Consider the following 23298-nt stretch of genomic DNA (forward strand, 5'->3'; position numbering starts at 1 on the left):
GAAGGTTCAGGACAATGAAGCCCCATTATCACGGAGTGCCTGAGCCCCGCTTTTGGACCCTGTTCGGTCCAAGGCTGGCGAGTTCTCTGAATCCAGTACATCATCCTTCTAAATGGGCCTGGCCAGCTGCTAGCTTTGGGCAGTCTCCTAAAGTGTCCTCATCCAAAATGCTCCGAGACCCAAAGGTTGTTGGCCACCATCTGCTGTAAGCAATCCATTCACTGAGGTACCAACAATTGGGCTCAATAAACATAAACACAAAGCTCTAGGTAAATAAACAGGAAAGCCGTGCTTTATTTTTAAGTGAAGTGCACTGTTTTCCCACAGTAATTAGGTTTCGTATGTAGGGGGAAGAAAAGCCAAGCATTTGGGAAAACAACTGCAAAGCAACGGGAACTGAGAACGGATCTCAGAAAACAGGAGCGGTTTGAGTTTCGTGGAACCGACGAGTTGGAAGAGTATTTTTTCTTCAAAACTCAAGATACAAACCTCCAGAAGAATACCACGGATCCCATGACAAACAGCTACTACCCACCACTCAGAACGAACACGTGTAACCATTTTGTCACATTTGATTCTGAATCTGCCCCTCCTTTTCCTTTCTTTTCAAAGAAATGTCCACGTTTAAAGCTGAAATCTCTTCCCCTTCTACTTCAGGCTGACAGTTATTGTAAACTTGTGATGAACCTGATAAACTTTCTATTTCATTTGGTATGTAAATGTATCCATAAACAGAATGTGCTTAAGTGATTTTAATGGCTATCCATACTTAGGTTTGTAAACTTCTTTGGGAGATTAGTTTTTCATATGGAGTGAGGTAGGGATCTAATTTTATTTTTCCATATGAATAGTCAATTGACTCAACTTCATTTTCTGAGAAAATGACCCAATTAATCTCCCTAATAATTTGAGTTGCTTTATCTACTATGTATCAAACTTCCCTCATCATCTTAGATCTACTCCTGTCTTTGTGCCAATACCATGCTCTTTTAATATGGTTTTGTTATCTGGTGGGATAAATCTCCTCTTCTTGTTCTTTGTTCAAAATTTGTTCTGGTTATTTTTAGACTTTTATTCCTCATTTCAATTTTACAATCAATTTATGACAATCCTGTTGGGATTTTGAATGGCATTACAATTAATTTGGAAGTTAATTTAGAAAACGACTTACTTCTTTATTGTCTTTAGTTTAGCCATCCAGGAACATGGAGCATTTACCATTTATTCACGTCTTTGTTATGTCCTTTTTTGTCTATGAAAGTTAGATTGCTCCCAGGTACTTTAAAGATGTGTTGATATTACTCATGCTATCTGACCTTATTCAGCTTTAAATGAGTTTATGAGTGATTAAATGAGCAATTACTATTTAGCATGACAAGCTATAGGGAAGGAGGCACAAATAGGGTAGTATGCAAACATCTAGAGAGGCACATAGCCTGGGCTCTAACCCTTAGCAGAAGGGTACACTTAGAAGGCTAGTCTAAATCATCTTATCTGTCCTTTCAAAATTTCAGGACACATCCCAGAGAGTGAAATTTCTCACAGCGAACCTAGGGTTTCTGCAGTTCAAAAAAATCTCCAATTCATAAATATCTTTTGAATGAATAGAATCAATGTTGATGCTAATAACAATAGTTCTGATTAGGCTCATATTTCCCCCTATTTCATCAATGAAATCAGGATAGCATTGGAAAGAAAGAGGACTGAAAACTTGTTTTGTGGTACAAAAAAAAGAAAAACAGGGGGGCGGGAGAGAGGGAAAAATGGGTGATGGGCATTGAGGAGGGCATTTTCTGGGATGCGCACTGGGTGTTGTATATAAATGATGAATTATGGGAATCTACCCCTAAAACCAAGAGCACACTGTATACACTGTATGTTAGCCAACTTGACAATTTATATATATATACATAAACTACGGTGATGAGTCAAAGCATAGAAATAAAATCACATGGTATATGATTGATAAAACCCATACCACCTGGGTAAAAAAAAAAACAAAAGACTCATTGTGCAACCTTGAGTAAGTTTTTTGACATCTCATTGCAACATGTGAACAGTTCCTCAATTTTTAAAAGGCTTTTTTTTTAAAGAAAATAAAACCTATATAAATAAAATTTTATTGTTGGCTGTACCATGTGACAGTAAGATACATCGCATGACACTTCATTCCTGAATATGCCGGCACGTATCTCCCAAGAACAGAGAACAAGACATTCCATATATCCACAAAGCAAAGACCACAGGCAAGAAATTTCAGATTGCCTCAATACTATACCATACTATTTACCTAATATATGGTCCATATTCAAATTTCCCCAAATGTCCCAAGAATATTTTTCCTTGCCCTCTGCGCTGGCCCACCCCCTGTTAATTCAGAATCCAATCAAAGATTGGGCCTTAAATTTAGTAGCTGGATTACTTTAGTCATTAATTGAGGGCAGTTCCGCAAGTTAACGACATGTTCTTTTAAAAAGTTGTGGCTAGTCGTTTTGTAGAATGTCTTTCAATTTGGATTTGTCTGATTGTTTCCTCCTGATTGATCCAGGTTAAGCATTTCTGGCAAGAATCCACAGGTGATGTCGTGTTCTCAGTGTGTCACAATGGGAGGCACATTATGTCAGTGCGTCCTATTACTGGTGATGTAAAATTTGCTTACTTGATGGTATCCAATATATTTCTCTACTGTTTATAATTAATACAGAATCTTATAATGCTTTGAGACAGCGTGAATTCCTGTTCCCCAATACTGTTTCCTTCCGTGGTTTTAGCATCCACTGATGACTCTTGCTTGAGCCAATTATTACTGTAATAGCTTAAGACGGTCACCTAGACCTTGTAGTTGGTGTTGCTTTTCTAGCCCTGATTTCTGGTTTCCCAACCATGATTCAGCCTTGTCCCTTTGATTATGCTGCTTTTGACCAGTCTAGTTAACGGTCTTCCTAACCCTTAGAACTAACCACCAGGCCTTTTTGCATTTACCACAGCGTCCGTGAACCAAGCCTCGACAGAAAGCAAATATTGCTCTAAGCTATATCGACTACTACTAATGATCATGAGCAGTATGTTCTAGCTCTGAATGCAGAGGTAACATGCATTCTGAGTACAACTTTGAGAATCAGAAAGCTAGTTGGATAGATGCTACTTTTGTTCACATGTCTTTTACATCCAGCTCTCAGATCACAAATTATACCACAAACAGCAAAGTTACCATCTTAAGGAATCAAATCTGACCTGTTTTCCATTGTCCTCAAAATGATACTGTTAGACATGGAGTGAGCAAGGACAGTGACTTTCCACGTCATGGACCACAGTGCATAATAATCCTTTGAAACCGCAAATGGGAGTATTTTGTGCAAACTTCTTTTTAGCATGTACTGTTATATTAGAGAAAATTACAGATTTCGTAGGTGGCTGGTTATAATAAGGTTAAAAAGAGAACCATAAAAGTTGAAGACATCAGAGATCACATCTAAAAATAAAGCAAATGCTTTTTACTTTCTATAAGACTCAATGAGAAGTCATTTAAGGAAAAGATCAGCTTCAGAGACTTGTAAATATGGATTTTATAGTTCTCACTGGCCCCCTGCTTTGTAAATTGATTTTAGTAAATTTTGAAATCTGCAAACAAATTATTTTACTGTACATCCATCCATGTCATCCTCTTTATGTTAAAAATATGAAAGTAATGGGGCACCTGGGTGGCTCAGTTGGTTAAGCATCCAGTTCAAGTCATGATCTCACGGTTCGTGAGTTCGAGCCCCACATCGGGCTCTGCACTGGCAGCATGGAGCATGCTTGGGATTCTCTCTCACTCCCTCTCAAAATAAATAAAATAAACTTAAAAAAATACAAAAGTAATACTAATAATGAAACAAACTTCATAATGACTACTGCAATAATAAATGTTCAAGGGGCGCCTGGGTAGCTCAGTCAGTTAAGCGTCTGATTCTTGATTTTGGCTCAGGTCATGACCTCCCTCTTGGTTTGTGAGTTCAAGCCCCCCCCCCCCCCCTTGGGCTCCATGTTGACAGTGCAGAGCCTGCTTGGGATTCTTTCCCTCTCCCTCTCTCTGCCCCTCCTCTGCTTGTTCTCTCTCTCTCTCTCTCTCAAAATAAACAAATAAACTTCAAAAAAAGAATCCTCGATAAACAGAGTTACCCTTATGATAAAATTCCCTCTTTGTCAGTTGGTAACTACCAGTGGAAGCTATTTGTGGTCAAGAGGAGAACTTTTCTGCCCAACTCTCCACAGCCATGCAAGATAAGCAGTCAAAGCATTGAAATGTTTACTCAGTTCTCCAAAGAAGGCACCCACCCAGGAGAAGAAACTAGATTTCTCAGTTAACTAAATGAGATAATCTAATTCCCTAAAACCAAGCACAATTTAGTGATTGAAAATCAGTCTTTTTTTTTTTTAAGAGTTTATTTTTAAGTAATCTGGGCACCCGATGTGGGGATCGAACTCACAACTCTGAAATCAAGAGTTGCATGATCCATCAACCGAGCCAGCCAGCTGCCTCGAAAATGAGTCTGTTTTTTTCTTTTAAGTTTATTTATTTATTTTGAGAGACAGAGAGAGAGAAAAGGAGAGGGAGAGAGAGAGAGAGAGAGAGAGAGAGAGAGAGAGAGAGAGAATCCCAAGCAGGCTCCATACTGTAAACATGGAACCCAACGTGGGGCTTGAGCTCACGAACTGTGAGATCGTGACCTGAGCCGAAATCAGGAGTGGGACGCTTCACCGACCGAGCCACCCACGCACCCCCCAAAAATGAGTCTTAACCGAGAAGAGATAATAATAATCAGAAGCTGGACTTGAAAGCCAAGGTCCTTCTCAGGACCGGGGTGTTCTCCATCCTGGAGCACTGGAACTTTCATTTTGCCGTCACTTCTCTCCCTAGATAACTTTACTCATTTCTGTCTCTGGGTCATGACCTACACACCTCTCCGAACTCCAGATTCCTATATCCAACTCCTTACTTGCTGGTTCCAGTTGTAAGTCTCAACGGCACCTCAAACGGACTGTATCTCGGGTGAAACCCCTGCACTGTTCCCCCCGATGGCAATCAGGGTCAGGAGACAAAGCTGGATATCCTGAGGTCATACTTACGCCCCCCTCTTCTAATGCATCAAGTGCAAAAGCAAGTTGGTCTGTTTCCAAAATATATCTATCCTTCCGCTCTTTATCCATTGTCACATCTCCAGCCCAAGCCACCATTATCTTTGGTCTGGATGATTACGACCGCTTGCCAACTGTCCTCCCTCCTGCTCCCACTCTTGCTCTCCCTACCACATAGTCTCCACAGAACAGCCAGAGCAAACATTTAACAACATAAATGACGTACAGCAACGTGGTCTCCTAAAGTGGATTCTGGAACCGAGAAAGGACATTAGTGGGAAAACTGGTGAAATCTGAATAAAGCCCACGGTTATGAGAAACGTAGCAGGTTTACGTAAGATGTTAACATTAGGGGAAGCTGGGTAAAGGGTATATGCAAACTCTGTCCTATCTTTGCAACTTTACTGTAAATTTAAGATTATTCCAAACCAAAAAGTTTATTTTATAAGCCCATAAATATCGTGTCTTGCCTTTGTTTAAAATACTTGCATAGCTTCCCACTGTGCTAAAATCCAAACTCTTTGCCATGGGCTCACAGGTCTTACGTCATCTAGCTTCCAATACTTTTTTTTTGTCGTTAGGTTTATTTATGTAAGTAATCCTAATGGAGGGCTTGAACTCATGACCCCGAGATCAAATGTCACATGCTCTTCTGATGAGCCAGCCAGGTGCTCCTCGATACTTAAAAAAAATTTGGGGGGTGGGGCGCCTGGGTGGCTCAGTCAGTTAAGCATCCGACTTCGGCTTAGGTCATGATCTCATGGTTCATGAGTTCGAGCCCTGCATCGGACTCCTCGCTGCCAGTGTGGAGCCTGCTTGGGATTCTTTCTGCCCCTCCCCTACTCACACTTCCTCAAAAATAAATAAAAAACTTAAGAGAATAAAAAACAATTTACAAATTTCATTTCTGAACAGCTACTGCTCTGGCCACTGGTTTTCTGACAGTTCCTAGAACATATCAGGCTGTGTCAGGGGCTGTGTTAGTCCCTGTGGTAGTTTACTAGGGCTGCCTTAACAAAATATCACAGATGAGTGGCTTAAACAATGCGATCCGAAGCTACAAGTCCACAATCAAGGCGTTGGCAGGTCTAGTTTCCTCTGAGACCTCTCCCCTCAGCCTACAGGTCGCCATATTTGTGCTGTGTCTTTATATGGTCTTTCCTCTGGACTGACACACCTCTGGTTTTGTGTGTCCCGGTTTCCTCTTCTGTAAGGACAACAGTCAGGTTGGATAAGGGCCCACCCTAATGGCCTCGTTTAACTTCATCAACCTCTTCAAAGCCTTATCGCCAAACACAGTCACATGCTGAGGTACTTCAACATAGGGGTCCTGGGAGGACACAATTCCGCCTACAACAGTCTCCTTTCCTGGACGACCCTTCAGACGGTTGGCTCCTTCCATGCTCACATGGCACCTGGACCTGTTACCTCTTCCGAGAGGCATTTCCTGACCACCTGGCTTCAAGCCGAGCACCTCCCCCCACCTCTCCACCATATTTACCGCCTTCTTTGCATTTACTACAGCTGGACTTCTTTGTTTACCTGCTGGTTCATCTGTTTTGCCCTACTCCAGGAATGGTGGAGGCCTTGTCTGTCTTATTGCTGTCTCCTCACTGCTGGTTATAACGACCAGCACATTAGTACTCAACGCTTGTTGACTAAGAAGTAGCTTATTGACAATTCAGACAAAAGCAGGGTCTTGCTAGGAAATCATTAACGGAGTTAATGCCACGGTATGACCGTAACAGAAAAAACCTAGTATTTTCACAGCACTTTACAGTTTATGAAGTGTTTCCAGGTAAATGAACCTGTATGAATCCTCGTGATGCAAGCATTATTTACTCTCCTTTCTCGATAAAGAAACCAACACTCCATTGCTTAAGGTCACGGAGCTGGGACTTCAATACTGATCTTTCTGTTTCACAAGGAATGACTTTGTGTTCTCTGATTATAACACAGCTGAACCAGAAACTAAATAGATTCACATACCACTTTTAGGCAACCTCCAAGGAGAGCTCTGTGAAGGACATAGACTCATTCTTCCAGGAACTAAGCTGGACATTCTTTCCACCTGATCAGAGGAGTCTTGTTGCTGAGGAATAATGGCTAAACAAGAATAAATACGGTGCCCTAAGGCCCTTTTACTGTGTGTGTGGGTGGTGCTGGTGGTTACATAAACACGCTTTTTGTAAACTGTTCTGTTTCCTGCGGTATGAAGAAGCGAAGAAATTGGGAGAACCTGATTTCCTAAGCGTTCACCGTTGGTTTTAAATAGCGCTTGATATTTCCTTTAAAATCTATACTTCTCAGCTTGGACACACTTTAGATTCACCTGGGGGAGCTTTACAAATCCCAATGCCCAGACCCCTTTCCAGACAAATGAAATCAGACTCGTGGAGGGATGGGACAGTGGCATCAGTGAGTGCTAAAGCTTCCCAAGTGACTTTCATGCGTGGCCACCACTGACGACCATTGGTCTAGACTTCAAATGGGGTGGGGGGAGGGGCTGCATATCTTACCCCCAAGAGGACATATCAGGTTTAATTGGAGGATGGATAGACTCTCTAAAACTGCAGACACTCCTGATGGGAGACTTTGGCATTCCTAGAGGGCTCATGTTCTATGCTTCATGTGTCTTACCTGCCTTAACCCAGTCTGCACCCAGGACCAATAAAATCAGAAACCCAGAGGGATGGAACTCAGCCATGAGCTGTTGTTCAAACTTCTCAGGTGACTCCAGTGTGCGGCTAAGGTTGAGAGCCACTGCTTTAAATGGTGCTGACTTTGTCTGGAAGAGGAAGTAAAGGCATGGCGGCTGGCTCCCCATTAACCCCACTGAGCCACAGTCGCCCGGCGGCAGCTACACAGGGACTCTCCCAGACCTAGATTTATGGCCTCGGACAAACAACAGATCCCTACCCTGGCGTGGTGCTGGCCTCCCCAGCACTAATTAAAACCTAAACAAGTCTCATCATTATGCGCACAAAATAAATGGGCCTCAATTTAAGACAACTTTCCCACTGTGCCCTGGTGAATGTCATCACAACTTACGGGGTTTTCACGATCATCAATATACGCGTTTTATTTTAACAAGAAGGAGAAGATATTTATAGCTAGTCATCCCACTACTTTTTTTTTTACTAGATAGCGGGACACGTAAAAAAAAATTACTTGCACGGTAATTGATAATGGGATAGCAACATGTACTCTATTCAATCACTCATCAATATGATTATCACTGGCGTCTTTCAATTTAATTATTGCTTCTTATCGTCTGTCATCAATTTCATTAAGTTTTTGGCAGGTAGGGGAGGAAACAGGGTACAGATAGCAATATGAAGGATGGAACGATAAGACTATACGCTCAGAAGATGCAAAGAAATACACTGAGTTTATTAAATAATTTGGCAAAGCAGTGAGACCAGAGAAAGAGCCCACGACTCTGCTACTTTCTCTAGCAACTAGCTATGCCTGCCACCAACAACTCCGTTCGGCTCCCCGGACAGAAAAAGGACATGTCAGCGCACACCATCTGCTGAAGGCTCTAGCTTTGAACCCCTGGACAAAGCTATCCTTTAACAGTTTAAGTATTATTACATAAATATGTATTTGTCACGTTCTGATGTTGAAGCATTAACAAGTGTGAATGAAAACCAATGAAGTCTTCCTTTGCCGCCTCCCTGGGACCAACCTTGAAGCAGCTGGCGACCAACAGCTGCTGTTGAATATGGAAATCGGAGGAAGGCAAACGGGCAAAGAAGTCTAATCAGGCCAGGGTTGGCCTGTCTGGTCTAAAGCAAGACCTGGGGATCTATGGAGTGGAGCCAGGCAGAGGCTGGGGTGGGAGCTTAGACAAGTTGGGCGCCATGACAGAGAGATGAAGCCCAGGACCCCACGGGCAGTCAGCAGGCTGGGGAGGAGGCGGCAATCCAGGGGACAACAGCTGGCATTTCTCCTGGAGGCAGCAAACTGTGCTGACAAGGACTGCATGTGAGTGCCCGGGGGCTTAGCGCTTCTCTTGTGGACCGGCCCAGGTCTCCGAGGGCAAGGACAGAGGATGCTGATGCCAACCCCGGGTCCTGACTTTAGGGTGGCTAACCTGGGATTTCAAAGTCCTACCAGAGTAGTGAAAAGAACTCAGCACCTACCACAAAGGGATACGAGATAATAAAATGACAACCATGGACATTCTTTTTGACTGTTTGAATTCAGCAGAGAGAATAAACCAGAAGATCACGCTGGTCCTATCAACCCATGGGGATCATGGTGAGCCTGCGCATGCCCTCACGTCTCTCCGAATGGCGCAGGTACGATCTGCTCATGAGGACACAGCCATAGAGGAAAAGAGAAAGCAGGAGAATTTGTTTGTAAAGACTGAAAGATATTTGAAAACATTTCTCCCCCACCCTATTTTCAGATTGTGCTGCTTAACGCAGCGCAGGCACGTCTGCTCTGTATCACCCGTTTCCTGATGGTCCTCAGCCACATGGAAACATCAAAAAGGTCGAGCCCATTTCAAGTACACTTAAGTGTGGAATACAGTGCAGCCATTAAAAATGATACAGGGAAGGGGCGCCTGGGTGGCTCAGTCAGTTCAGCATCTGACTTTGGCCCAGGTCATGATCTCACGGTTCACGGGTTTGAGCCCCGCATTGGGCTCTGTGCTGACAGGTCAGAGCCTGGAGCCTGCTTCGAATTCTGGGTCTTCCTCTCTCTCTGCCCCTACCCCGCTCATACTCGCTTGCTCTCTCTCTCTCTCAAAAATAAGTAAACATTAAAAAAAATTTTTTAAAAATCATATAGGGAAGGATACATCACGACATGTTAAAAACAGTCTACTGAGTGATTCAATATTGGGGGAATTGGTCAAAAAATAAATTTATTCATGGTCTGCAACATGAACATGAAGTGCTATCAGCAGTAATCTCTAAATTACAGAAAAATTACTGGCTTTTCTTTTCCTTTTTGGGGGGGTACCCTTTTGCATTTTCCAGGTTTTAATAACCATGTATTAATTTTCCAATCAGAAAAGTCATTATTGGGGCGCCTGAGTGGCTCAGTCGGTTAAGCATCCGACTTCGGCTCAGGTCATGATCCTGCGGTTTGTGAGCTCGAGCCCCGCGTCGGGCTCTGTGCTGACAGCTCAGAGTCTGGAGCCTACTTTGGATTCTGTGTCTCCCTCTCTCTCTGCCCTTCCCCTCCTCACACTCTGTCTCTCTGTCTCTCTCTGTCTCTCAAAAATAAATAAACATTAAAAAAAAAAAAAGAGAGAGAGAGAAAAGTCATTATTTTACCAAGGGTTCAAGTTTAAGTACGATGTAACATTATCTTAGACATTGAGGTTTTAATGTAGTTGGCCACCACAGCACCTTTTATTTCAGGCTGCTGACAGGGATATGGTCCAAAACTTTTCCCTTGAGGTTACCAACCACCAAGGGACGCTAACCATTGGAGATCTTGAACTTATGGGGGGAAGGTACCCCAGCCAGTGGCATTCCTCTCTCCTGTGGAAAGTTCCAGGAATTCTGGAGAGGGCATTTGGCTGGGACAGATGGTGAGATCTATCAAGTGGTCAAATTCTGAGATCTGCTGGATGCTGTTCTGATGTGAGTCCCTACAACCAGGGGTGAGCAAACACTTTTCAAGTAGTAAATAGTTGAGGTTTTATGGGCCACACGAGCTCTGTTGCAATTATAAAACTCTGCTGTTGTAGCACAAAAGCAGCTTAGATGATACACAAATGAGTGAGCGTGTGGTTGTGTTCCAATAAAACTTTATTGACAAAAAAGGTAGTTTGCTGACCCCCGATATACCCCAGGTTTCTTAACTTAGTTCAGGAAGCTGAAGTGACCTGGTACAAGCCAAGTCAGTCCCTGCAAATATAGTAATATCCCCTTGTCCGCATGTCGCGTTCCGCGGTTTCGGTTACCCACGGTCACCCGTGGTCTGGAAGCAGATGAACCTCCATCGGGCCTGTCACCAAAAGGTCAATAGCGGCCTAATGGTTACGTCACTGCCTACATCATTCAACTCGCTTCATCTCATCACGTACGCATTTTATCACCTCACGTCATCACAAAAAGGCTGAGAACGATCAGATATTTTGAGAGAGAGAGAGAGAGATCATATTCATATAATTAAAGTTATTATTAGCTTTAGTAAAAGCTAAAGAATATTGTTATATTGTTCTATTTTATGACTGCGGTTGTTGATTTCTTACTTGTGCCTAATTTAGAAATTAAACTTTATAATGGGTACATATATATAAGAAAAAACCCAGTATATATACAGTTCGGTATTATCTGTGGTTTCAGGCATCCCCTGGGGGTCTTGGAATGAATTTTTCCTCTCCAGCGATGGGGGGGACAACTGTACAAGGCTCATTACGGAATGCTGCTCTGTCAGCTCTTTCCACTCTCAGGGGTTAGCAGTGGTGGCTCTCTACACTGAAGGAAGGGAAGCCCATTATTGTGCTTATATTTTAAATTATTTACTCTGTTGGTTTTTCCCCCAGCTAAACTAGGAGTACCTGACGTTTGAGAATCGAGCCTGCATTTTTTTAATACCATGCATACAATTCATACAGTGACATGTAAATAGAAGGTGCTTGATATGCCCTTGCTGAAGACTGAGTGAATAAATGAGTTTCCTCCCACACCAAGCTGGTGTGAAAGGTAGTTCTTGAGTGACGCCCCTTGGGAACCACTCACGCTCTGTCCAGGCAGATTCCACCTTGAAAGGGCAAGCTGTGTTCCCCACAAATACACCTACACCTTCTAGAAGAATTTGTTACTGCCACAGGCAGGAACTTTCTAGAAGATATTTCTAGAAGATATCAATGTAAAGAGCCATAGAGTAGGCCTGGCCAAAGCTGTTCTTTCTAAAGGGTTTCTTAGTTCTTTTCAGTGACTGTTTTCACATCAATAAAAGATTTCAAGTTGCTGATGCTTAGGAGTCCTTAGATCTTGCCTCGTGGCACTTCGTTACCTCCACAACTTCCTGCATCCTGTTTTGCATTCCCTTGGCTGTGTCAAGGCACCACAGGGATCACCTAGTCAGGAAACTCTCTCTTGACCGTTATGACCCGGTCTCAGTCTTCATCATTCTCCACAAATGCAAAACACGCAAATGACGTAGAAGAAGACGTGTAGCTTCTCGATCCAGGCTCTTCCCCGAGTGGATCCTGATGGAACCCACAGCCCAATCTCAGGGTGAGGCTCTCGACAGGTCAAAACATCCACTCCCCAAGAGAAGGCAATTCAAAATTATATTGCCCCAACAGAAAGAGGCTGGTGTAAATGCTAGGTCAGAAGATGGATTCTCAGCAATACTAATCAACTTCATGGCTGAGATCTAGTAAGAGTCAGAATGTCCCACAAGGTAAGTATTTTGCAGGAGGGGCAAACTGATTTTAATGTGGGATATGTGTGTATATATGTGAATATAAGCATAGTCCCGAAAAAATATACAGCATGCACACATGTATTTGCTTGTATTCATTTTTCTAGGTAAATGTGAACAGTCACTGAGAAAATGTATGCTCAAACCAATGACCAGAAACCGAATCCTGGAGTTCGAGGTCCCCACCGTCCCCCTCAAATGCCAGTGACAACCACTCCAGGCCACAGAGATTTCCGCACGGAGGCCCATGGAAAGTACATAAAGATGGGAAGAAAGGCGGGACTGCAAAGTAATTCCAGGGAGAAATCCCAGGGAAATGGCCCCAGAAAGCAAATGCCAGAACTTGTCTGGGGTCCTAGGTACAGATCCTCCTGCTGGCCTCCTCTGGCCACCCAAGGGGCTGTGAAAAGTGCCGCGACTCTGAGAGTCCAGCGGATGAGGGCACAGTACAAAATGGGGGTTCTACAAATGTCCACTGATGGATAAAGAAGATGTGGTGTATATATATATACAATGGAGTATTACTCGGCAATCAAAAAGAATGAAATCCTGCCATTTGCAACAATGTGGATGGAACTGGAGGGTATTATGCTAAGTGAAATAAGTCAGTCAGAGAAAGACAGATACCATGTTTTCACTCATGTGGAATTTGAGAAACTTAAGACATAGGGGAAGGGAAGGAAAAATAAGTTACAAACAGAGAGGGGGCAAACCACAAGAGACGTTTAAACAGAGAACAAACTGAGGGTTAATGGGGGTAGGGGGTGGGGGGGCAGGGAAAATGGGTGATGGGCATTGAGGGGGTCACCTGTTGGGATGAGCCCTGGGTGTTGTATGTAAGCGAAGAATCATGGGAATCTACCCCCAAAACCAAGAGCACACTGTATACACAGTATGTTAGCTAACTTGACAATAAATTATCAAAAAAAAACCCCAAACCATGGGGGCTCTACTCACGCGGTCGTTGCTTCCTTTGTTGTCTTCATACTTGGTTTCTATATGAATGGAGAATTTTGGCAGAAAGGAACACTACGGGAAAAAAAAGGAAAGTTTCATTAGCATACCATTCTTCCTCTCTTTACACCCTCAGTACAGCCGCCGGATGCTCTCCTGACCATCACGTCGGGAGCACCATTCTCGATCAGCAATGTTAAGATACTAGGTCAACATCCAAATTCGGACAGAAAAAGCCGCCCTTGGCAACATGAACACAATCGCATCCAGAAGCCAGGCCGGAGAGAGTGACCAAGCAATGGAAGGCACGTTGTCCATTTCCAGAAAGAATACATTCTGTCAGTCCTACCACAGGCTTTAGAAAAGCGAACCCCTGAAACAGAGGCAGGTCCGGTCCCGGGGTGCTGACCTCTGCGGCGAGAAGCTGTCACTGCTGGGGACCCAGCCTTCACCTTCACGTAAGTATTCCCATAGAGCAAGGGAGGTAGTTAGTATGGGAGAGCTTTAAGAGAACAGATTACCGAAGTCAGACACACCTGGCTTTTCGTTTCGAATTTATGACTGGATAGCTATGTGAGTTTGGACAAGTCATTTAATTTTTCTGAGCCGCGGCAGTATTAATATGGGGATAATAACTACTACCCAGGAGTGACTTTTTGAGGGTTAAGTCATCACGTGTGTAAGTCATGTAAGTGCCGGGCGCAGAGGAGGCATTCAGCAAATGACAGCAATTGGCTGCGGTAAGCTTGCTGTAAAAGGCAGCCCCCCTTTTTGCCAGCACGAGGGGGAAAAACCCCCAAACACTCTGCCCTGCCATCCCCGTCTCACTGAACCACATTGTGTGCATTAAGTGGACTTCAAGGGTTAAGGTGGCTTGAGAAGAGGCTTTTGATGGATGTTGATGTAACCTCCCTCCTGCTGCCACTGAGCTGGCCAGTGACTTCCTCGGCCACCAGAGATGGGACTGAAGGCCTAATAGGTAAAATGACCCGGCAACTCCACCGGGAGCTGCAGGTGTCGGAGAAATGAGACGTCTGCCGACAGGCTCACAATCCTGAGTCTGGCTTTCATTTATTTGCCCCACGTGCACAGAGCACATATTCTCTATATCAGGCACCAGTCTAAGTATGTCCAAGTGCTCGTTCATTTATTCCTCCTAACTATGCCATGAAGTAGATACTACTGTTATCAGCCCTGCTTTAGAGACGACGGAATGGAGGCAAAGAGAGGTTAAGTAAACGGCCCATGATCACACAGCTCGTCAACAGTAGCATCAAGATAGCAAGGCTAGTGGCCTGGTCCCAGTGTCCTTGCTTTTCATCACCCCTGCCCCCAAGCTGGTTCTCAAAGTGGGGTCTCCACACCTGTAGCAGTACCTGTCAGAAATGCCAATTCTTGGGCCCAACCCCGTACCCACTGAATCAGAAACTCCAGGGAAGGTGCCCGGGCATCTGTGTTTCACAAGCCATCCAGGGGATGCAGATGTGGGCTTGCACTGGAAAACCACCTCATTACCCCGTGCATGGGGAGAAAACAGTGCATTATCTAAAATCCATTAGTCCCCAATCCCTCACCCCACGTGCTTCATCCCCCCAAGTCCAGGATCCCCTTTCAGCCTAGCTGAGAACCCCGGTGGCGTGTGTACAGGAAGGCAGAGGCCTTGGACGTGCCATTGATAATTCTGACATCACGTGACTGTGTGCATTCGGCGTTCATCTGTCTCAATCCAAGTGAAACAAGCAAACTGAACCGTGACTAAGGAAACACAGAAACAATCAATCCCAGTAATTGCCTTTATGGAGAACGAGGCTCTGAGATTATTCATTAACACCTTCTTTGCTGTCTCCTCTCAAATCTCTCACTCCACAGTTGCTGCCCTCACACCCTCTGTCCCTGGGGCTTCCAAGGAGGGGCTGCTCCTCATGAATCGAGGCCCTGGAGGAATCGGAGCGGCTCAGAAACCCATGGCAGAGCTCTTGACATGTGAACCTGGAGAGATGCACCTGCCAAGACCCTTTTAAAAATGTCAAGCCTTCCGGCAAACTGATCGGTCCTTTTTAACCCATAATTCATCTGAGAATCAACTTAATGCGTGCACAGAGCCAGATGGCGAGAGAACAGAGCCGTCCTGGGTGGGGAGCTGGGTCCGGGTGCATCAGAGTGGAACCCCACAAGGAGTTTTTATCGGTTGAAACTCTAAACCACTTAACTAAGGTCAAACAAATGAATCTGGGTATTCAACCCAAATATGAAATGCAAAACTCTTATGCAAATTAGCAGATGCGGTTATTTTTGAGTCAAGGGCTTAGGTTATTTTCATATCAGAATGACAATCTTGCCAGAGGCAGGGAGCACACCTGGCTCCGGCGAGGCAGCGGGGAAAACCCGGATCGGACAGGTCAACTCTGGGCTGGTCAAGGTCTTCCCCTATAGCACCGGGGTTCGGGACTGATAATCTCCATGGGCTATCTGATGGCTGGTTCTCAGAGCCCCAGAGGCTGGTGTCTCAGCCTCTGAAGGTGGAGGATCTCTGGCCTGGGGCATTTCCAGAAAGATCACTAAAAACTTTCCGGCTAGAAGTCTATCTCGAGATCGAGTTCTGCTTGCCGTACACAGGTTAACTTCCCTAAAGACCCAGCCCACAAATCCTAGTAGAGCCTCGGTGATTAAGCAAGGTTCTTCTTTCTCCCTGGCCGGCTTCCTGTTGTGTCTCACTACGGAGGTTGTCATAAATCCCTCCCCTTCTCTAGACCACCCAGGTCTAGAGAAGTCTGCGGGCTTCCCTCTTCCCCCCTCGCAACTAGTAAATTTGATTCATAGTTTAACGAGGCCATGTGATAGAGACACCAACAACTTCCCTCTCCTCCGCTGCTAATCTGCTTATTTCTATATGCTGTTTCTTATTCCTTGCGAATCAGACAGAGATGTTGCTTTCTGTATTCCAGTGGAAAATAATGTAACGACAAGGACTGAAGCAGTGAGGGCAGCAGACCCAGGCTCAAATCTGAGATGTATGGATTTGAGCGAATTATTTTGGCATTCCCGGCCTCAGTTTCCTCGCAACAGAAGGGAGACCACCCTTCTCTACTCTGTAGGAGTGTTGAGAAGATCGCTGAGATCATTCCAGTAACCCCCAGCACAGTGCCTGGCACATCGCAGGTGCACAGCAAAAAATTTTAAGTCTCTTCCCTGGAAACTTGTTCCGTCGATTACTTGCATCTTCTCCCTGCTTCCTTCCCGCAGCCTAAAAATATCATGAAAGGTGTCATCTTCCTAAAAAACTAGTATCAAAATACCCTTGGTGATGTTCCTTCCTTCATCCACAATCAATTGCATTTCCCTTTGTCTCCCCATCAAACTCTATTAAAAAAGTAGCCCATGCTCTGCTGTTTTTTCGCCTCTCACCTCTTCTCACCCAGAGCAACAGGGTATGGAAACAACCGAGAGTCAAAGAATTTTTTTTTTTTTTTAATTTTTTTTCAACGTTTATTTATTTTTGGGACAGAGAAAGACAGAGCATGAACGGGGGAGGGGCAGAGAGAGAGGGAGACACAGAATCGGAAACAGGCTCCCGGCTCTGAGCCATCAGCCCAGAGCCTGACGCGGGGCTCGAACTCACGGACCGCGAGATCGTGACCTGGCTGAAGTCGGACGCTTAACCGACTGCGCCACCCAGGCGCCCCTAGAGTCAAAGAATTTTCAAACAAACATCGCTTCCCTGTCGCCCACACCCTGAGGAACTCTCTATCCTGTTCGGTAGGAGTCAAGAATTCCACCTTTCTGGAAAGCGGTTCCTTCTCTGCCTTCCGTTCCCTCCCCCACCCCTTCAATGGAGGGGTCCCCTAGGATTTTGTCCTCTGCCCTATTTTCTTGCACCAAACCCTCTCCCCTGGGGAATCTCATCTGCCCCTAACTTTTCCTAGACCATGTTATCCGGCTGCCTCCCAGGCTGACGTCTAACCCCACCTGCTTTTCTCACGTAGGCAGCTCCCTGCCGGCCATCCCCAGCAAGGGTCCAAACTGAAAGGTCCATACTGAATTAGAATGTTCCCTGCACTGTACGAGATTCCTGGGGCTGCCGCAGCAAACTGGTACAGGCAGGGTAGTATAACGGGAGCAGTTTACCTGCTCAGTTCTGGAGCCCAGAAGTCTGAAATCAAGGTGTTGGCAATGCTGCCCTCCCTCGGAAGGCTCCAGCGAGAACCCTTCCCTGCCGCTTCCAGCTTCTGGTGGCCCCAGGGGCTCCCTGGTTTGTGGTTGCCTCCCTCCAGTCTCTACCGGTGTCTTCATATCACCCTCTTCTCTCTGGGAGTCCTCTCCTTTTCTTATAAGACACCAGTTACTAGATTCAGGCCATCTTAAATCTAGTGTGATTTCATCTTGCACCTTGAGGTCCTTAAACTAATTATATCTGCCAAGAACCTGTTTCCAAAAAGGTCACGTTCTGAGGTTCCAGTGGACACGAATTTTGAGGGGACACCATTCGATCTATTATACTCACCCATCATGGCCAGTGAACCCCCAAATCCTGCTGGCTCAGCTTCCCCCCTTAAAGGCAAGACCTAGAATCTTCTATATCCGATCCTAATTTTCCTTATATCTCTGTCCTGTATTCCTCCCATAGTCCACCACAGAAGAGTGCTCGCCACTCCCTGGAACACTTCTGGCTGCCATGTTTTTGTTTTTGTTTTTGTTTTTTCCTGCCTACAGTTCCCTCAGCCTGAAGTCTCCTACACAGCCCATCTCAAATCCCATGTCAGAATGTTGACCCCATGTGCGCGGGTAGCGTTCTGTTTGTACCTGTGTCAAAGCACTTATCTCCTTGTCCATCATCACCATTAGCTGCCAGGTGTCCGCCTCACCAGCCAGAAGATAAGTCTGCAACACTGTTCCATCAAGAAGACCCCCTCCTCACTCCCTGCTGTCACGAGGAATGGCGTAAGTCACAGTCACCCCGTCATTCGGGCATCAAAGCTCCTGTGACGGAGGGCTTTGCTCCAGCTAGGAATACGCCATCTCACCTGGTCACTCTCACACTTCTCGAAGTGGAGTACCCCACCTTCCAAACCTAGACTTTCTCCAAACACGTCACATCCCCTAAAGATTCTGACACATTTCCATCGGGGAGGGGGACTCCATAACACTGAAGGAATGATCGGGAGTGTGGGAGCAGGAAAAAAAAAAAGGGAACCCAGACACAACCAACTGGAGCATGCTGCAGGAAGGGAGACGTCAGGAGCGTCCCCCATTGGCTGAACCTGGAAGGCGTCAAGGGATTCGGAGGACTCCTATGCTCTCTAGGGCACAGTCACTTGGGAACACTGAACACTTAACCCCCATCTGGCCCATGACCCAACATGAAGGACAACCTGAAGGAAAGACTAAAACCCTCCTGCCAGATAGAATGCTCAGATGGCCCCCAAGATTCCCAGCCCTTGATAAACACACCTGGCACAGTTCCTTCCCCTCAAGTGTGGGCAACACCTGTGAGCACCATAGGGTAGGAGCCCCTCTGATCGGATTACCAAGGTGATGAGTTGGTGCACCTTACATAAGACTTCTTTTTTGAAGAAGCAGAGATTCTGGCTGCTCTTGAAGAAGTGAGCGGCCATGAGGGGAGAGGCCCATGTGGCCAGAGCCCGAGGGAACCCTCCAGGAGCCGAGAGAGAGAGAGAGAGAGAGAGAGAGAGAGAGAGACACCTCGGGAGACCAGCCAACGAGAAAAGTGGACTTCAGTCCTACAACAGCAAAGAACCGATACTTGCCAAAAAACTAGTGAGCTTGGAAGAGGACCCTGAGCCTCAGATGAGATTGGAGCCCAGCCGAGTGAGGCTCTGAGCCAGGACCCTGCCAACCTGCGCCAGGGAGACACTCTGAGGCCGTAAATGCGTGTTGTTTAAAGTTGCTACGTTTGTGGGAAATTGGTTATGTGAAGATAGAAAAGCCAACACAACACCCAACCTCAAGGATCCAACCACTGCTTCCCTTTCAAATCACCCATCCGGCTTTCATCTGAGTAAAAGATCACTCAAGTTGAAGTGTGAACAGGTCCCAGGAAATGGGGACTCTGTACTCTTGGAACTTAGTAGCTCCGGCTGTGAGGTCAACTGCTTTGTCAACGACCACAGAGAGAGCAGGACACAACGACCCCACAGGAAGCAAGAATACAGTAGAAGGAATACAGATTTTCGAGTGAGATGCACGTTAGTTCGAGCCCTGGCTTCTTTTTTCACAAGTTACCGTGCGATTCGGAGTAAATTCCTTAGTCCCTTTGAGCCTTCGTTTTCTCACCCATAAAACGGAGACGATACCAACCTCAGCACCGTGGGGTGAAGACTGAATGATCTAACAAAGGGCCATGCAGTGTCTGGCAGGACAGGTCCTCAGGTGCTGGCCCGTCCCACCGTACCGGTCCTCACGAGATCCCACAGGCTCCGCGGGGAGAAAATAAACCGGGTGGGGAGATCCTCCGCGGCATAGGTGCATGGACACACTGGGAGGCTGTGGGCTTGTGGGTGCGGTGCAAGAAAAGCACACTTGATTGGTCCTTCCCACGACGTGGGCGGGGGCCATGCCACAGAGCGGGTTTGGGCTTTTTCCGCCTCGCTCTGCCGCCGGACCCGCTCTGTTGTTGAGGACGCGTCCTATCGTCCGCGCCCACAGTGTCCTCCTTTTCCTGAAAGCCTGGGAGCTCCTGCCTCTGAGCAGGGGCTCGATCCCCTGACCTCTCCTCTGCTTCCCTCGACCCCCTGCCAGCTTCAGGCAGGGAAACAAGAACACTACCGGGATCCCCGTGGACTCTCTTCCTTCCTAGATGTAAAGCCTCTACGCCTGCGCGTTCACTCAGCCTTATTACAAAAACTGAGGTTCAGGCGAGTTGAAAAATAGCATCACAAAACAGCATTTGGGAGCCCCGGGGGCCCCACGAGATGACCCTGCTTACAGGCAGAAGATTGGGGCAGTGACTCTAGGGTAGTAAGATGAGGCAGGGAGACAGGCAATAAAATGCCCTAATCCCCTTGGAGCCTGGGGGACACACCATGAGTCATTTCAGCCCCTCCCTGCTCTCCTTCCTCTCCTGGGCCCTTTCAAGATCTGGAATCTTCTTTCTCACGAAAACTCTCTTTCTCCCTTTCTCTTCTTGACTAGAAAAACAGCTTGGCCAGGAGAACTGTAACAAATATTCACTTTCTTACACCCAGGGTCTGTTTTGCCCCTAACCCCGTAAAAATAGTAGCAGTGTCACGGAGAAATCAGAGAAACGAGGCAGAGTTCTGCCGTCATCTCCACTTTGATTTGCTAGCTTAGATCCTCCGGAGCCAGAAGAGTCTCAGTAGGGCTGCTGTCATCTGCTCCCGCTGTGACCAAGCTTCCTTTGTACCCAGTATCTACACATCTTTCATTTGCCTTCCTAACGCAACGGCAGCCAAGGAGATCGCCGGGTACCTGTGAAATCTCTAGCACCTAAAGCTGAATGTGCACGAAGGTGATGGTTCTTTGTCGAACATTTGAACGCATGTGCTTGTATCTTTTGGAAGTGACGAGAGAATCTGCAGTTGGGGAAAAAGAATGCCAGGAAAAACAAGCAGAGTACCTCCCTCGGCTTCTGCAAGAATAATTTTCCAGACCAAGCAACTCCCAGGTTCAGTGTCGGGAAACGAAAGCAGCCTATGCAAAATGCACGGCAGGGCTGAATTTTCAATTCACTACAGACACGCTTTGGAAAAATGAAAGGGCTATTTTTAGTCCAGTGATTGATTAGGGTTGCTATGGCAATCAGAAACACTTACGAGAAGAAAACTAAATGTAAGCAAGTCTTAAAGAGAAAGGGGCAAGCCCATGGGAATTTCGTAGCTAGCTTCTGGGTGGTGCTGAAAACCCTTTCTGCAGTCCCCACACGTGCACAGAGAGAGCAAATGGTGGCTGCAGAGACCCAGGCAGGGGAGTCAAGTCTGAGGCTCTCCGGGGGGCTGCCCTTCGGAAGCGTGCGGTGACGAAACTTCTGGAAGAATGAGCACCATGCAGGTAGAGGATCGCCATTCCTGTCATGCTATAGACGCCCACAGCACCCATGAAAACCATGAGCTAAAGGGTAGTAATCCCACCCTACATCACTTTACAAAGGAAAGTGAAAATCATATTCTCTCTCACAGTATAGTTCTTTTTAAAAAATTTTAATCTTTGGGGCGCCTGGGTGGCGCAGTCGGTTGAGCGTCCGACTTCAGCCAGGTCACGATCTCGCGGTCCGTGAGTTCGAGCCCCGCGTCAGGCTCTGGGCCGATGGCTCAGAGCCTGGAGCCTGTTTCCGATTCTGTGTCTCCCTCTCTCTCTGCCCCTCCCCCATTCATGCTCTGTCTCTCTCTGTCCCAAAAATAAATAAACGTTGAAAAAAAAATTAAAAAAAAAAAATTTTAATCTTTATTTATTTTTGAGAGAGTAAGAGAGAGAGAGAACTCGTGCCGTGGGGGAGGGGCAGAGAGATGGGAGAGAGATGGGGGGGGGGGAGAGAGAGAGAGAGAGAAAGAGAGAGAGAGAATCCCAAGCAGACTCTGCATTGTAAGTGCGGAGCTCAGGGTGGGGCTCGAACCCAGGAACTGTGAGATCATGACCTCAGCCAAAGTCATATGCTCAACTAACTGAGCCACCCAGCCACCCCTCCGTTTAACCTTTTTTTTTTAAATATATATTTTTTAACGTTTATTTATTTTTGAGACAGAGAGAGACACAGCATGAACGGGGGAGGGGCAGAGAGAGAGGGAGACACAGAATCCGAAACAGGCTCCAGGCTCTGAGCAGTCAGCACAGAGCCCGATGCGGGGCTTGAACCCACGGATCGCGAGATCGTGACCTGAGCCGAAGTCGGACGCCTAACCGACTGAGCCACCCAGGCGCCCCTCCATTTAACCTTTTGAGGAACTGTCAGGTGGTTTTCCAAATCGACTACACCATTTTACATTCCCGATATGAGGGTTCCAGGTTGTCTACATCCTTTCCAACATTTATTACTTACTGCCCAGGTGTTTCTTCACCTTGGGAAGTTTTGGTATATCTTTGGGTCAAAATGATGATGCAGGGTAACCACAGTCAGCATGCTTTATGCCCACGCTGAGACAGACATGACCCAACACTGAGGTAATGGTGACCAAAATATGAGGTAACGATGACCATAATATGGCATTATTCCAAGTATTTGATCTATAATAATTCTGTTATTAACTCTTCACCCTCGTACGACTCGATGAGGGATGTACTATCATTACCCCCATTTTAGAGATAAGAAACCAAAGCACGGAAAGGTTAAGTCATATGCCCCAAATCATGGAACATTTACTTGATGGAGCTGAGATTCAGCTCAAGCTGTCAGGCAAGGAAGTTCGTGCTTGTGACCCTACATTCTGCTGCCTCTTGAGCACTGGGAAAGCACACGAGTGCTTCGAGTGGAGTTGAGCACTCGGTCAGGGGTGATGGTGACTAAGGCAGAGGCTTTGCTTTTCAGTTTGTCCTGTGGCCCCTGAGAACAAAGAAAATGTGTGTGTGTGTGTGTGTGTGTGTGTGTGTGTGTGTACATCTGCCAAATGATAGATGTGTCCTACTTCAAACAAGCCCGAAGAAGAAAACAACTGTTTACTCAAAAGGTAAATTGAAGGGCGCCCGGGTGGCTCAGTCGGTCAAGTGTCCGACTCTGGATTTCAGCGCAGGGCACAATCTCACAGTTTGTGGGATTGAGCCCTGCATTGGGCTCTGTGCTGTCAGCACAGAGCCTGCTTTGGATTCTCTCTCTTCCTCTCTCTCTCTGCTCCTCCCCGCCCCCCTCTCAAAATAAAT

The 23298-nt window shown here is 46.1% G+C and overlaps 1 protein-coding gene across 4 annotated transcripts in view; it reads right to left on the reverse strand.

The window, feature by feature from the left end:
• PITPNC1 (phosphatidylinositol transfer protein cytoplasmic 1) overlaps positions 1-23298 on the reverse strand; it is a 275454-nt gene that overhangs the window by 80134 nt on the left and 172022 nt on the right. For all 4 annotated transcript variants that reach the window (XM_047831722.1, XM_047831721.1, XM_047831720.1 and 1 more), the window contains one exon: positions 13477-13548. In XM_047831722.1, coding sequence (XP_047687678.1) covers positions 13477-13548 — 72 coding nt within the window. The remainder of the gene's footprint in view (positions 1-13476; positions 13549-23298) is intronic.

Source organism: Prionailurus viverrinus, chromosome E1 (assembly GCF_022837055.1).
Source record: "Prionailurus viverrinus isolate Anna chromosome E1, UM_Priviv_1.0, whole genome shotgun sequence".
In the NCBI taxonomy this organism is placed as follows: domain Eukaryota; kingdom Metazoa; phylum Chordata; class Mammalia; order Carnivora; family Felidae; genus Prionailurus; species Prionailurus viverrinus.